The sequence below is a fragment of the Heteronotia binoei genome, chromosome 1, assembly GCF_032191835.1.
Source record: "Heteronotia binoei isolate CCM8104 ecotype False Entrance Well chromosome 1, APGP_CSIRO_Hbin_v1, whole genome shotgun sequence".
NCBI lineage: Eukaryota > Metazoa > Chordata > Lepidosauria > Squamata > Gekkonidae > Heteronotia > Heteronotia binoei.
The window spans coordinates 177,687,901-177,703,394 of NC_083223.1; the positions used below are offsets into that span (position 1 = coordinate 177,687,901).

The window sequence follows — 15,494 nt, forward strand, 5'->3', positions numbered from 1 at the left end:
GGTAGAAATGATTAATATAGATAAACACAGCATCAGGCTCTTCCACATTTCAGTGAGGTTTTTCACCTTGTCTTCTCTTCAGGGAGCATCTATCCATCCGTGGCTTCATCTGGTGGTTCCGCTGCCTCATCATCAATGTGGTGCTCTTCATCCTGCTCTTCTTCCTCACCACTCCTGCCATCATCATCACCACTATGGACAAGTTCAATGTCACAAAGCCTGTGGAGTACCTGAATGTAAGAAACTGAACTGAAGGATTTGTAATGAGAATTTTCCTTTCTCTTTTGCCCAAAATAGAAAGAAGCCCAAGAAAATGGACCATCTCTTCTATGTCCAGTAGGCCTTGCCTCTGTTGGGTTAAATATAAAAAAAAAATGTTCTCCCTTGGAAGCACAGACACTTTTCACAGCATCTCTGATCATCCACGTTTCTTGGTTAAGGGGAAAATGCTGATCAAACAAATTACAAAGATGATCTGACTCCTATGGTAACGAAAGAAAGAAATTTTACTTACAAAAATAGATTACATCTTACATGATGTATTACATATTTAATTAATTGTGAACAGGTTGACTTTTAAAAAGGTTAACTTGCTACAGATCCAAGCCCAGGTAAGAGTGAAAAGAAGAGAGGTCCTATGTAAAAACGAATCAGAAGGCAAGCAAAGGCCAAAGAGGCTCAACATCGAACTCAGCTCAGAAGCCAAACTGCATCTCGGGAGCCACATGTGGCTCTTTCACACATATTATGAGGCTCTCAAAGCCCCTACTGCCCCATCAGCCAGCTTGGAGAAGGCATTTCTCTCTTTAAATCACTTTTCCAAGCCAAGTGCAGGATTGTCCTGCTTTCACATCTTGAGGTTTTGGTGCAAATCTAGACTTCCTGTTACCAAAATGGTTCCCCACATTATGATGTGCCCCCCATAACTGCATAAAATATTGGAGAGGGGCACAATTCCAGGGCAGTGTATGTTTGGGAATCATCAACATATTCCTCCTCCTGCCAAGACTTGAATGAATTGATTGCCCACTGTCAGAAGATCCTCTCTAATTCACACTGGATCCCTTTGTCCTCACTGCCCTGTCATTCTTCTGTGAGTTGGAAAGAAGGAAGCTCAGAAAGAACAGCTATTTGTTCTAACTATGTTTCCTTATGCACTGGGGGAAGGTCACTGTTGTACTGCCACTGTTGAGATTAGTACTCCAAGTCATGTGTCCTTGTATGGAACAGCCAGCAGTATGCACACAACTGTCTTTGAATGCTCACATGTGGAATACATAAGTCATGTATAGTTAGGGCATCCAAAAGACTTTTTGAAAAGGGGCCATAGTTTGAAAAGCTTGCACTAGCAGCTCCTATTAAGTGTGTACCTGTAGGTGAAATGGCCAGAAATCTTCACTTTTTCTAAATTAACAGAAACCAGTAATGACGTTTGTAAAGGGCACAGCATATTCCAATATAAAGCTTGGGCATATATTATTCACTCTGCAAAACTAAAAAAAAATATTCATTCAAAGGAAGGGAAGCTTTACAGAAGAACTGTGGCTCTGTGGATTGAACCTTGTTGTGGGGAAGCTTTGCTAAGATATTCCTGTGTGGTCTGCCATGGCACACTTTGTATTTTGATTTCTACACATTTTTCTCCTAGTTGATTATATTTTTAATTGTTTTCTCCTTCCAGAATCCCATCATCACCCAGTTCTTCCCTACCCTGCTGCTGTGGTGCTTCTCTGCTCTGCTTCCCACAATTGTGTATTATTCAGCATTCTTTGAAGCCCACTGGACCAGGTGAGGATTGGGTAGTGCTGCGTGCCCAAGGGATGGCTCAGCTCAGGACAGTCCCACCCACCCCTCAGCCATTTCAGTGTTTTTCATTATTTTTTTTCTCATAGCAGAAGTGACATAACCCCCAGTAGCTTAAATTCCATAGATCAATATTGCAAGAAAAAAATATTTTAAAAGCATTTTCCGTTTCTGACTGAATGTTCTTTTATGACTTTTAAATGTGAATGTTAAGGTTTTTATCATTAAGGTTTTTATTGTTGGACTTGGTTATAACAGTGTATTTATTTCATAATTATATTGTAGACTTCCTTGGGAAATAAGGCAACCTACATATTGAAAAATAATAAAGCGAAACAGCCTCGCCAGCCCTGAGTCCTTTGTTCTGTTATACCCTTAATCTGCACCTGTAGCAGGAACTGGAGAGGATTCCAGCAGCACTGCCTAGCTGGCTGGCAGGAAGCCCAATACTCTTTCATTAATTGTTCAAATCTTCTTTAGTATAGTTTATAAGAGGAAAGGTTGCCCTGTCATTTCTTATAAAAGTGCCCCTACAGTCTCAAAATGTTTGCTTTGAACGGAAGAACCAAAAAAAAAATCTTCCAACTATAAAGAAGAAACTATACCAGAAGAAATGAATGGAGAAAGTCACTAAACAGCTGCTTATTGAAGTCCTAAAGTGATCAGGATTTATCTGAATTCCCCTCCCCCCACAATGATACCCTGTTCGACTTGTGAATGGGGGTAGCCTTTTTGGTGAATGGAGGCTACCAAAAGGGGCAAAGCCAACAGTGGCCATGTACTTTCTGCTACTGCAGAAAACCATTATTCCCTTTATTTTCCCCAAAAGATGCCATAATGAGAGCAGGACGGCTGCAAAAACAGACTGAGGCCAGTAACTGTCCTCACTATGACATCTTCTGGTCATACAAAGTTGGGGAATACAGAATTGTGACTGTCAAGAAAGGCCACAAAAGCACAAAAAGTACCTTTTGAGCCCCCCTCCCCTGTCTTTAAACCCAAATAATTCAGCTGTGAATAATGGAAATTAAAATCAGCTCCATGTGTTGAGCAGATTGCAGCCTTTTTCTATGCCTCTGTGTTGTCTTCTGTAAAATGGAAATACTATACCTATTCAGGGAAGAGCTGTGAGGAAATATTTGTGTAAATTTCTGAGGCACGTTATTGCTGTTTCTGTAGTCACTTCTCACTTGCCAGTCTTGTTTCCCCAAAAGTGTTTGAAAGTGCCCCGCTCCCCCCGTTGCTCTCTGTATGTATGCTAACTTTCTTTGTGCTGGCAGGTCTGGAGAGAATAGGACAACTATGCACAAATGTTACACCTTCCTCATCTTCATGGTCTTGCTGCTACCATCTCTGGGATTGAGCAGGTAAATTCAGAGGCACTGAATGGGAGAAAATGTGTTGACTCTGACTTGTTAGATTTGCCTAAAGAAATGGTAGCCCAACATAGCCTGGCCTTGACCAAGCATCTGCAAAGATGCCCAATGACAAAGTATCCAAATCACAAATGCCACTTAGTAATCATGCTGCATGTCTTGTTTTTATGTTTCTCTCCCTAGTCTGGATGTGTTTTTCCGCTGGCTGTTTGACAAAAAATTCCTGGCTGAAGCTACAGTGAGATTTGAGTAAGTGATGTCTTAAAATAAGGGACGGGGGAGGAGAGGGTGCATTGTGCTTAGCCTTTCATATGCAGAATAAGTCTGTCTTCCTTGCACTCCCTGCTCACCCCACTTCCAGACTTTTTCAGTCAGCAGCTTGCAGATGACCTCTGGCCAACCAGTCCCCCCAAATGTGCTACATGAGCATTTTCCACTCTCCTCTGATGCATTTCTGTTGCCCCTACAATAGCCTTAAATCCCAGTTGCCACATTCCTTAAACTACTCTGAATGCAGACAATAAAACAAATAAGCTGATGCAGGGGAAAGGATAATCCATGCTAACAAGCTGTATAAAGCAGAGGTTGAAGCTACCAGGACTTGAGAATGAAACTAGGCTATTGTATTTGAACAAACATGCAGCATTGATCCAGGAGCTATGGATATGGGGCATTACTAATTGTCCCTTAAACAGTGGGAACAGCCTGCAAAACAAGTTAGCTGGGTAAAACTAAGAAGAAAAATCTCATTTTAGAGTGAGCTATGATAATAATAATTTAAGGGCAGTGACATACATAGGTTCAGCTACAGAAAAATATGAACTAGGTATCTTCCTTTCTGTGGATCCTCTTACGAGGCAGAACCCCCCACCCCTACCCCAGGATGCTAACTGTACGCTTTGCATGCGTGGCACGATGACATCAAAAGTGTCATCATCGCTTGGCCCGCCCCTCGCCCAGCCCTCTGCCTCTTCAGAGGGAGCTGGCTGGGCACATGCTTTTTCCTGCGTTCCGAATCGGAATGCAGGAAGAAGCACATGGGCGACCATTGCCCAGACAGTTCCTTTTGAAGGGGGGGGAGAGGGCTTAATGATGGGTGGACTGCCTGCCCCTCGCCCAGCCCTCTCCCCCCCTTCAGAAGGAGCTGGCTGGGCAGCAGCCATCCACTTGCTTTTTCCTGCGTTCCAGCACGAATGGGGACAGGGAGAGAATGCCTGCCCCCGCTCCTGCATTGAGGTGGCGCCCCAGGCGACTACCTACCTCGCCAACTCCCATGCGCCAGCCCTGCCTCTTACTATTCCTTGTGTATGTGCAGGTAAGCAACCTATTTTTTTTGGTTATCCTGATCTGTTTCTCTTCCAGGTGCGTATTCTTGCCAGACAATGGGGCCTTTTTTGTGAACTATGTCATTGCTTCTGCATTTATTGGAAATGCCATGGATTTGCTACGCATCCCCGGCCTGCTAATGTACATGATTCGGCTCTGCCTGGCCCGCTCAGCTGCTGAACGCAGGAATGTCAAACGGGTATGTGGATCAGGCCAAAATAAATCACAACTAAGGGAGCAACCAGACATTATCCAAAATGTATGATTGCTACTAGAAACAGATGCAACCTATAGATTATCAGTGTAACATGGCATAATAAGCAAATGGAATGCTCTGGCCAAATCTTTTCTTCAGAATTTGTTCTGGAATGCAACAAGACTTGCCTAAGTGGATTTTGGTAAGAGTCCAGTTAAATTTTTTACCAGTGTCCTATCAGTGAGGGAAGTATGAGTTAAATGTTGTAGGAAGCACAGTCTCTGCCTCCTAGACTGTAAAACCTGGAAGTTTACACCCCTTTGAAAAAGAATTTCATGCCAAGAAAGCAGGGCAGTAACCCCCAGGAGCAACCGTAAGCACTAGAACTGGATATGTTTTGTGGCCTTCAAAAATTAAAGGATATTATTATTCATGAATAATGAACCTCTATATAGAAATGGTGGTATATATTCTACCTGTTTAATCCCACCCCCCACCTACCCCTCATAGTTGCTCTGTACTCCTGAAGTGGTCAGAATTCTTCCTTCAAGATATCAATACCAATACTAATTGGAGGTTGAATGGTTTGGCTTGTGGTTAACTTTTGGCATTTCTCAGTAGATCACATGGTCATTTATAGCTAACTTGAACTATTTGATTTGCATAGTAGTAACCTTGAGCCTTTTATCATGATATCAGAAAATGTTTGATTTGTATAATATCTCTTCCAAGACTGTTTATGTGCCTTTTGTTTTGATAGGTGCCAGCTACTGCTATACACATAGGCAGTTAAGAACTGGAAGAATTAATCTTTGTTAATCTAATACTACATATAAACTATCTTTTTGTTTTTGGATTTATTTATTTTTTGCCTTGGTGGGTGTGTATTGACTAAATGTGGATAGCTTATTGGGTCGACATCACTTCAAAGTGTTACCATTTGCCTGTTTCTATAGCAGTTAGTGAACTTAGTGTTACCCTTGTGGTATGAGGACTATCATTCAGCCAGGAAGGGTTCCTCAGCAGTGCAAGACTATCTGGCCCCATCATTACCAGTGCTAGTGGAATATGTGGGAGAAATTGACCTGCTCTTTGTTTTTTTGGGTATCTCAAGCATTTTTGTTGATACAAACAAATTGAGGCTTGTGGCACCTTAAAGACAAAGACAGAGCTTCAATGGGTAACAGCCAGTTTCATCAGAGGTATGAAGTTCGTGCCTCTGATAAAGAGGGTTCGAATTCTTGAAAGCCTGGGCCTGAATAAAAATTCTAGCTTTCTAGTTCACAGAAGTTTATGCTAGATGTAAAATTTCTGCAAATGTTGAAGTTACAGAAAACATACATTTTAGAGGAAGCCAAAACACATCCAATATTTACTTTCCTATCAAATCTAACAACTTAGAAATACCATTTAAAACTTAACATATAATATTATTTATTATATGTTTATTTACAAAATGTACATCGCACCTCTCTGTCCTCAAAAGGGCCAACAAAGGAGGCAATAAATAAAAACATGCATTATGATATCAAATTTTTAAATATCATTAAAACAATAAGAAACAGAGCTAAAATATGTACAAAGACATAAAAACAATTAAACCATTTGGTGAGAAAAAATTTACTATGTAGAGTATTTTGCGGAATTTAACACTGTATGTCTTCATTTTTCTATAAGAAACTGCAAGACTTGGAAACTGCTGCAACATATGCTTTCATAACCACATGTATATTTCATTTTTGCCATCTGGGAGACAGGAAAAAACTAGAAAGTAAAAGTAGAAAACAAATTCTGCAGTAAACAAAGAAAATATAATATTTGGGCATAGATTCTGATTCCACAGTCACTGTTGCTCCACCCCCGGGTGTCTGTTTTTGTTGGGTTTAGCAATTGATTCCCCACTAGTTGCTGCGTGGGCGCATTTTGACCCACAGCTTCTTCCAGTTCTCTCCATGCCTTCCTGATCTCTAAAAAACAAAAAGCCCAGGGCAGAGCAAAAGCAACTGCGGAATCGATCAATAGGTACAGCTACCAGCATATATGGCCATGAAGCTAAACTTTATGATATTGGAAAACCCTGAAATCTTTAAAGATGTATTATTGATAAGCATATTGTTGCCAAAATTATTTACATTTTTAAAAACATTTTCAAACCAGTATACATCAGGATTATTTTCTCTAATGTTGTAGATTCTTACATAAACATATTCATACTGCATAGCTTGAGTAAAACCACAAAAGACAGAGAGAAAGTAAAACTAAGAAAGCAAAATGTTGATATCTGAAAACTCATTCCAATGGGGCAAAAAAATGTAGTTTTTTTTAGTGTTCCCCCAGAATTTCCAGTTTTCCACTGGAAAAATGGGCAACATTTGAAGTCTTCTTTTGTGCATTTAGAATGACTGAATTATTTTTAAGGCAAGTTTTTTCTTACTCAAGATAAAATATTTCAAGGAAATTTTTTTTTAGTGCTTCCCAAAATTTCCCAGTTTCTCCACTGGAAAAAATAAAAACATAAATAGAGGCTGCTGAGACATCTAGTCCAACATTCTATTTCACATAGTGGCTGACCAGTTGCTTTGGATGGCTGTACGTACAGGGTGTAGAGAAGATCAAGGCCCTCCTCAGATGCAGCCTCCCAGTACCAGTATTCCAGATTCCTCAGTATTCCAAAGTCCTCAGGCTTTTTCATGTTATACGTTTTTGAGTGTGAAAAACCTTGCTTTTGTGTAAATTTTACTATTTCTAAAGGAGAAAATATTTCATAGGAGTTATTTTTTTTTTCATTTTATGTTCCATTTTCTAAACTAAAAATTGAGGAGGGGCTCAGGAAAAAAATGGAGGGGCCTTCTCCCCTCTAATTTTTTGAAATTTTGCCAGACTTTCTCCTTTCTGTGCCAGATTTAAAATGTTTTGGTCTTGAAAGTGATTTAGCACAACTTATCTCTCCAAGCATTTTTGGGCATGCTTTACTGACAGGCTCTTTGTTTTCTGTGTCCCTTAGCATCAGGCCTATGAATTCCAGTTTGGGGCTGCTTATGCCTGGATGATGTGCGTCTTCACTGTCGTTATGACTTACAGTATCACCTGTCCCATCATTGTTCCATTTGGTAAGCACAGATCTCCTTGGCCTCACTTTACCAGGATTTGGTTACAAAATACTTAACTGGATACATAAAACCAGTTTTATATTGGTTCATTGAAATTGTTTTCTTTGAAATTACATCTGGGTAATACAGGCCAATTGACTGGTTATCCTGAAAATTCTCCTTTCAAGATGGTTTTGAGGAGCATAGGAGACTACAGTTCATTGCTTACTGGAGGCTGGACAGCTTAGTTTTAAGGCAAAGAAAGCTGGTTCTTCAGGTTTAGTCCAATCTGCTAGCCCACAAGAAAAAGGGCCCCACAACTTAAACTGTGGTCTATTATCTGCTATTCACCAAAGATTTCAGCTCTTCTTTGCTTCTCCCTCCTCTTTTTCTGATAGGTCTGATGTACATGCTACTGAAGCACCTGGTGGACAGGTACAACCTGTATTATGCTTACCTGCCAGCCAAGCTGGACAAGAAGATCCATTCAGGGGCTGTGAACCAGGTGGTGGCAGCCCCTATCCTCTGCCTCTTTTGGCTCCTTTTCTTCTCTACTGTGCGCACAGGTGAGTGGTGGAGATAATGGATAGGGGGGTGTTATTGGCTTCATTGGTGGATTTTATGCTCTTGGTCTCACCTGATGATGGCTGTATATAAGCTATTGTTGCTTATTTATATTTTTATAGTTTTAGCATTATACTGTTTTATTAATATAATATGTAATTTTGATTGTTGTTAGCCACCCTGAGTCTGTTTGCGGAGAAGGCAGGATATTAATTTAAAGTAAAAAAAAGTAAATAAATAGCGCAATGGTAGATTGGTGAGTGAGATGGAATACATAGCTGAGAAAGACTCTGCACTTCCAGTGGTCGTGAAATAAGGTGAATATTTCAGGCCAGCACTTCAGCACAGGACTGAAGGCTAAATTAGGAGCAAAGAGACAAGTGATAAAGTTGTGCTTTGACAGTGGATTTTTGCCTCCTTCAGGGTTTCTGGCTTTTACATCCATGTTCACCTTTGTGGTTCTCGTCATCACCATAGTGATCTGCTTGTGTCACGTCTGCTTTGGACACTTCAAATACCTCAGTGCTCACAATTACAAGGTAATGGACTAAAATTTGTTGGAGGAATGACTGCTGTAAGACAGACATGGGATTTGGTTGGTGATAGCTATCCCAAATGCTGCTTCATATGTGTTTCTCTTAACAGAGGTAGAAGAAAAATCTATGTAAACTTCTGAACACTGTAATTGGAAGCTCATGTTTTTGCCCATTTTATGTGATATACAAAGGTCTTTCTGTGCCTTCTGCATGTCATTGCCACAGAAGAGGGAAAGCTGCTGCACTTTTAGGCCTTCCTGAGGGACTGCTTCCCCACAGGCTCAATCCAGGCTACTAAGTAGTGCACAAATGAAGGAACTATGTGGGCAGGGGTAATGATTTGATCCCCTCCCAAATGACTGTTGTCTGGGGAAGACAGTAGTAGTGGTCCTTTCATCAATTCGTGTCATTTATTTCCATCAGAAGCAATGTGGGAAGAAACCAAGAAGCCGCTTCCACAGTGAGGTAGTAACATTTGGCCCTTAGGTCTTTCTGGGGAAGTCAAGGATCTCCCTTTTCCACATGTAGAATATCAGAACCCCAACACTTGGGATTTCCGGTAGAAATAAATTCCAGATGGTTAGCTGTTTAGTTTGCTTCAGCCAAAATAATACAGCAAGTCGCTAAAGACAAATCAGTGTTTTGCATCATAAGCAGGAGTCATTTGGGGGGGGGGGGGAAGGTGCAGGAGCTCCGTAGCATATCTTATTTGCATATGCCCTGGAATCTGTGTGCAGCAGGGAGAGAACTCCCCACTGCATGAAGACCCTGGCTGGAGGTTCAGGAGCTCTGCTCCTGTGAGCTCCTGCTGAATTCAAGCCCTGATCATAAGCATCCCTTAAAATGGAGGATAAAGCCAGGAATGTTGTAAGCTGCTTCACATCCCCTGTGGGGAGAACAGTGGGGTATAATTACTGTATCTGTGTGCTAAATAAACATCCATAGCCCACTTTGTCTTATACAAGAGATTGTCACCCTTGGCACCCACCTAGCTGTATTATACCAAAACACTCCTGCAGCTACAACAGGAACAAGATGGCAGGCTGCTGCCTTTGCTGCTTAGTTTCATGACTCTCTCTTGCCTTCCAGATTGATCACACGGAGGCAGATGCTGTGGATGGAAGGGAAAACGGACGACCAGCTGCCAACCCACCAGCTCCAAAATCAGCTGTGAGTCTCCAGCTCCTCCATTTGCCTCCTGAATCACCAGATGTTCTGTGTCCTCTTATGGCTGAGTTTGGGGAGGAGGGAGAGGCCTGGACAGATTTCCTGTCAGACTCCCACCTTTTTGGCTATGCACAGGCAGCATCCAAGGAGCATGGGCAGAAAACAGACTTCTCTGTTACTGGCCCAGTCTGAGATGATGGACCTGCAACCTCTTTATTCCCCTCCCCATGCTGTCTGTTCACTTTCTGCCTCTGTCTCTCAGCTGGACAATGAAACCAGACTGGTCAGTGCCCCTTTCTCTTCTGCTTTCTGGCTCTAACGCGTTGGCATGCGCTGTGAGTGCTGCACAAAGAGCTGGGGCCATCATCTCCCAATGCAAATAGTTCATCTTGGAATGGGAACACTAATACTTGGGAGGCTTCATGGTGCACCCCTTCACTGCACCCCAAGTTCTCTGAGGTCTGAACAGGCATTGTAGAAATTTTAATGGCTGCAGTCATGCCACAAAGAGCAAAATACCTAACAGGCTTCCAGCAGCTTGGCAAAACCCTGAGTATTTCTGCTTTTTTGTTAAAGTTACTAGCCTGCCTTATAATAGAGAAGAACTTGGGAGCAGAATGGTTGCCAAATGTACAAAAGACAAAGAAGTAATAGTAATAGTGCTAAGATCTATTTATATATCATTCCTAATGTGCAGAATTCTTTACAGTCTTTTACCTTATGTCCCCATTCATTGTATAATGGAGCAAGAGGGTCCACATGATCTCCATTTTATATGTATGGAGTTGCCTCTTCCATTGGAATGAATGGAGAAAATGTTCAAAGGGATACTTTGGTGCATCAGTATATCCATTTTTGTCTTTCCAGTATATTCAGTGAGGAAGGTTACCGTTGTTCCTCTCTTCTAGAAGAGGAAATGAAGCACAGAGAGAAAGTTATTTCATCAAGCAGCTCCTGCTAGTCCCTTCCTTAGGCAGACCTGAGTCCTGAAGATGGGCCAGGATTTGAATAACTGTCACAATATTGTTGAGGAGAGTGACTTTATGATGAATGACCTCTTACATTGATTTCTCAATAGGCAACCTTCTGTTGCACCCAAGAGATTAACCAACATGGAGCAAAATTTAGGATTTTCCATGCTTCTACAATCTGTTGGCCCAGCAGATAGATTGTGGCATTGAACCTTTTCTGTAGGGGACTTCTCTCTACCATCCCAAAAAAGGAATTTTATTTGCTAGAAGCTCTCAAGATTATGGGCCTGCTGGTCTGGAGAGCTACAGCAAGAGCATGCTGTCTTTAAAATCCATGTATCCACAATGAGCAAGCAACCTTTGTGGTCTTATTTGAAAACTACATAGGTTTAAATCAATTCCTTGAGTCCTGCTGAAGGAAAATACAGTCAAACCTCCTTGATTTCCCTCAGAGCTGGGAAATGTCAGAACTAAGTTGCAGTCTGGAGAAGTTTTTTTAGGATCTTAAAATGAGATATGAAATATATCATATAGGCCCATAGCTTTCTCGTGAGTAGTAGGTGAAGTGATAGTCACCTGGGGATGGGTGGAGGTCAAAAGCACAACTGGGAAGAAGCACGGCCCCCACACCAAATTTTTTATCTCCTGGGCTGCTCCACCCAAAATTTTCTGACTACGGGCCTGATATCATATATATGACTTTAAAGAGAGATTAGACAGATTCAGGGAGGATTGGACCATCAGTGGCTATCAGCCATGATTACTAAAGGGATCCCCTATATTCAGCAGCAGTGAGGCCCAGGCATCTGTGCCTTGCTGTTGGCCCACCAGGGCAACAGGTTGGCAACAGTGTGAAACAGCAAAATGGACAAGATGGATCACTGGTTTGATCCCACAGGGCTCTTCTTCATATTCCTGTGTAGTTACTGAATCTAGAAGGGCAACTGCTGCACCACTAGCAATGTTGCAAACCTGATGCATCATTTGAAACCAGGGCTCTCAGTCCTGTTACACTCCTGTTCCTTCATGTGGTAAAACAGCTAGTCCATACAATGTAGGATTCCTTTCTGTGCCAGCATGTCTGCTGTCAGCCTCTCAGTTGCATGGCACTTACCCATCATGCTCTGCTGCCAGGGGGCCAAGGGACAGGCCAGCCTAACTAGTCTCTCGTTGTTTTTTGTATCCACACCTTAACAGAAGTACATTGCCCAAGTGCTGCAAGATTCTTCGCCCGAGGGTGATGTGGCTGAATCTGAGGAACGGGGGTCCCAAGACGAGGAGCTCATCAACCCGAACGGCATGAACGATACGGATTTCCAGTCCTGCGAAGACAGCCTGATAGAAAATGAGATCCACCATTAGGGATATAGAAGTGTGCGAAGGAGCAGGGGAGTCTCATGAGCTGAAGAGGTTGTTGCACACTGTGTGTATGTGTGTGTGTGTGAGAGAGAGAGAGTGACAGAGAGAGAGGTAATAGAACTGGAGGGAAGGGCAACTCAAGAGAGGCACCAACCACTGCTCCTTCCCACCAACCTGGCTGCTGCATTTCTGCTCGTTCCAAGATGGTGAAGGGACTCTTGCATCAGTCCTTCATTTCCTCCTGCCTTTTCAGTCACAGTTCTCTCTCTCTGTCCCCATCCCCTCAGGATGGAAGGGGAATTTATCTGACATGCTACCTACCCTTAACAACTACTGCAAACTCTACCAGGCCAAGCTGGAGTGGAGGGCGTTGCCTTGCTTCTTGCTGCTCCCACTGTGATGGGGAGGGGAGCAGAGGCCAGCCAGGACAACAGGAGTCTGAATGCTTCCTAGCGGCAAGATTCGTCTCCTCCTGGAGCACGCCCTTGACAGCTCACCCTGGTCCCAGTCTAGAATCATGAACACTAATCGCTTACTAAGCTTAAAAGAGAACTGAGCTTTAATCAAGGTTCTGGATTTCCAAGCTAAGTGTCGATGGCTTTGATCCTGGCAGGGATTGGTGGTTCCAGCCACACACAGCTGTTTTTAATTTATGTACAAACCTCCTACATGGCTGTGCATCGGCAAGCATTCCTGCTCCAGTGCCCAAGATGCAGCCCTGTGATAACCTGATGTCTTGACCAGTCCTTCCCACTCTGTCTCTCCCAGGGAATGGTTGCCCATGAGCAGTCTAGAGGCAGAGGTGTTGTACAAAAAGGGGCTGCCTCTGCGTGCCCTACGCAATGGAAGCCGCAACTGGATTCTGCTGCCCAGTGTCAGAGACTCGCCAGTGAGCAACTGCAAAAGGCAAAAACGTTTATGGTGGCAAAGAGGACCCTTGCAGGGCAAGGGGGTGAACAGGGAAAAGGCAGGAATGATTGCCCCAACCAGACTAACACTACTTCTTGTCAGCCTCCCACCCCCGCCATTCCTGAACAAACTATAGTGGCCCATGTTAAGAAATGCCCTGGGTCTTGATCCTGGGACACAATGATTTGGGCTACTCAGCATTTTTGCACATTTTTGTTTTACCTTAAGCTGACTAAAACCCAAATGTTCTCCTGCCCCATCCCCCAGTTGTAGGGAAGAGAAGGGTTGGTTTGCTGAAGAGGGAGAGATTGCTGGATCCTAGGTGCTGTCCAGCCTTCTGACTCCCCCACATTCACCTCAGGGTCTTGCACAAGGCCTCCTGAAGGTCCACTTCTTGGCAGCTCCTCTCTGTTTTACCAGCCCCTTTGCCTTGCATGCGACTCCAAGGAATTGCCTTCCAACTCCAGGCGTCGCAGTCTCGTGAGCTTTGGTCTTCAAGAGATGCTAAGCCTCCATCCAAACATTGTCTGCATTGCTTGCACAGAAGGCTGGGATTGCCCAGAGTTCAACCCATAGGGCTCTTAGCTTCTCCTTCAGTGGGGGGAAATCTTAGCTTCTTTAAGATCGGCATGAACCAAAGGTTGTCATAGAATCATCTTCTATAGGCACTTTAATGAGAAAGGGCAGGGCTGGGGCTGTGGGCTTTGATGTGCATGACCCACCCTTTGGGGTGGCTTGGGGAGGGAAGATGTGGAACAGCCCCAGTTTCCTTTTTCTTTTCTGGTGAGATGTGTCTTTTTCTGGGCTGTGCAAGGTCAAGTGACTGAGGTGAGCTGGTTCTCTGTTTTGAGATTAATCCCTTCTCCAAACTACCGCTGCTACCTCCCACTCTCCATCATGAGAAATGTAAAGGAGGACGTAAATCCTGCTGTTCAGCTGTTTTTAATTTTTGCTTTCCCTTCCTTTCTTCTATTTCCTGTCTACCACAAGCAGCCTTTGAGAGTTTATGCCAGTGTTAGGAGGAAGCAGAGACTGTAATGATGCTCCCCACAGTCACATACACATGCCTCCAAATGGGAGACCAGTGGTCCAGAGGGTTTTGTAGAGGTTAACAAACCAAGATTTCTACCACTGGACAGGGCTGTACAGGGAGGAACATTTTTGCTTCCCCAACATCGTCAAAGCAGGAAGCTGAAGCACTGGAAGCAGAGGAGACTCAATCAAGGTTGCAGAAGTCAGGCCTAAACCCAAGAAGGCCTTGCTTGAAGCTTCTTGACCAGGATTCCCAGCAAAATGGGAGGAGGAGGAGGAGCTGGACTTCATACTCCCTTCCAGGAAGGGAGGAGTGGGAGTTAAAGGAGCCCAATTCACCCTTGGAAAATGGGCCACATTTTGTGGTGGATTTTCTTTTATGGTGTTTTCTGGGGGACGAGGTGGCAGAGGCAAATCTGTGTTTAGAGCATCCCTCGTTCTCCCCCCCACTTAACCCACACTACAGCTGAAATGCACAGAGGTTTTATTTTGTTTGTTTGTTCCAGGATGTCTCTCTGATACTGTCTAGAAATAGTCTGTGTCCCATGCCAGGGATTCCTGTCTGTGCCCGTACTGGTCCCTTGGCACCATATCCCTAAGCCCAGCCATCACTGCCCCATCTGCAGCAGCCCCACCACCTCAGCCTGCCCTCGATGCAGCAAGAGCTGACTGGAATGGCTCTGATCTCTCTGTACATACAGCTGCAGCGGAGGGTGGGCCTATGCTGGTGGTTAATGGATGTGTTGGGTGTGGACCATTGGTGCTCCCTTGCAGGGAGCTGTGTTCTAACTGGCACTTTGTCTGTGTAGAGATGTGTATAATACCCTGTATATATTTGTGTAAAAAAGCAAAAAAAGAACTTATCATACTTCTGGTCTCTGTGTGCCTTATGTGGGGATGATGGCGGAATGGAAGGGAGGCAGGAGGAAGGCCACTGCTTGAAGAACAGCATCAGCAAAACTAAGTGGTATGCACAGCTGAACACAATCGGGAGAGGGTAAATTGGCACTGCATATGAGCTATTTTGGTAGATTCTGGAAAGCTGCTTCTCCCTTTGCAGAACAGAACTGGTAGCCCTGCTATAGCAGGGATGGCTGATCCAAACATTGTCTAATAAATAATAATTTATAACTACCAGTTGGTTTGTGTGTGGGAGGGTGCTTTGT

General features: G+C 43.5%; 1 protein-coding gene across 3 annotated transcripts in view; it reads left to right on the forward strand.

Moving 5' to 3' along the window:
- TMEM63B (transmembrane protein 63B) overlaps positions 1-15,196 on the forward strand; it is a 130,541-nt gene extending 115,345 nt beyond the window's left edge. For all 3 annotated transcript variants that reach the window (XM_060244616.1, XM_060244602.1, XM_060244608.1), the window contains 10 exons: positions 83-236; positions 1,682-1,788; positions 3,084-3,170; positions 3,363-3,428; positions 4,542-4,704; positions 7,706-7,811; positions 8,189-8,356; positions 8,778-8,893; positions 9,980-10,060; positions 12,226-15,196. In XM_060244616.1, the coding sequence (XP_060100599.1) occupies positions 83-236; positions 1,682-1,788; positions 3,084-3,170; positions 3,363-3,428; positions 4,542-4,704; positions 7,706-7,811; positions 8,189-8,356; positions 8,778-8,893; positions 9,980-10,060; positions 12,226-12,390 (1,213 nt within the window). In that variant the 3' untranslated portion in view covers positions 12,391-15,196. The remainder of the gene's footprint in view (positions 1-82; positions 237-1,681; positions 1,789-3,083; positions 3,171-3,362; positions 3,429-4,541; positions 4,705-7,705; positions 7,812-8,188; positions 8,357-8,777; positions 8,894-9,979; positions 10,061-12,225) is intronic.
- Positions 15,197-15,494: the final 298 nt, after the last annotated feature.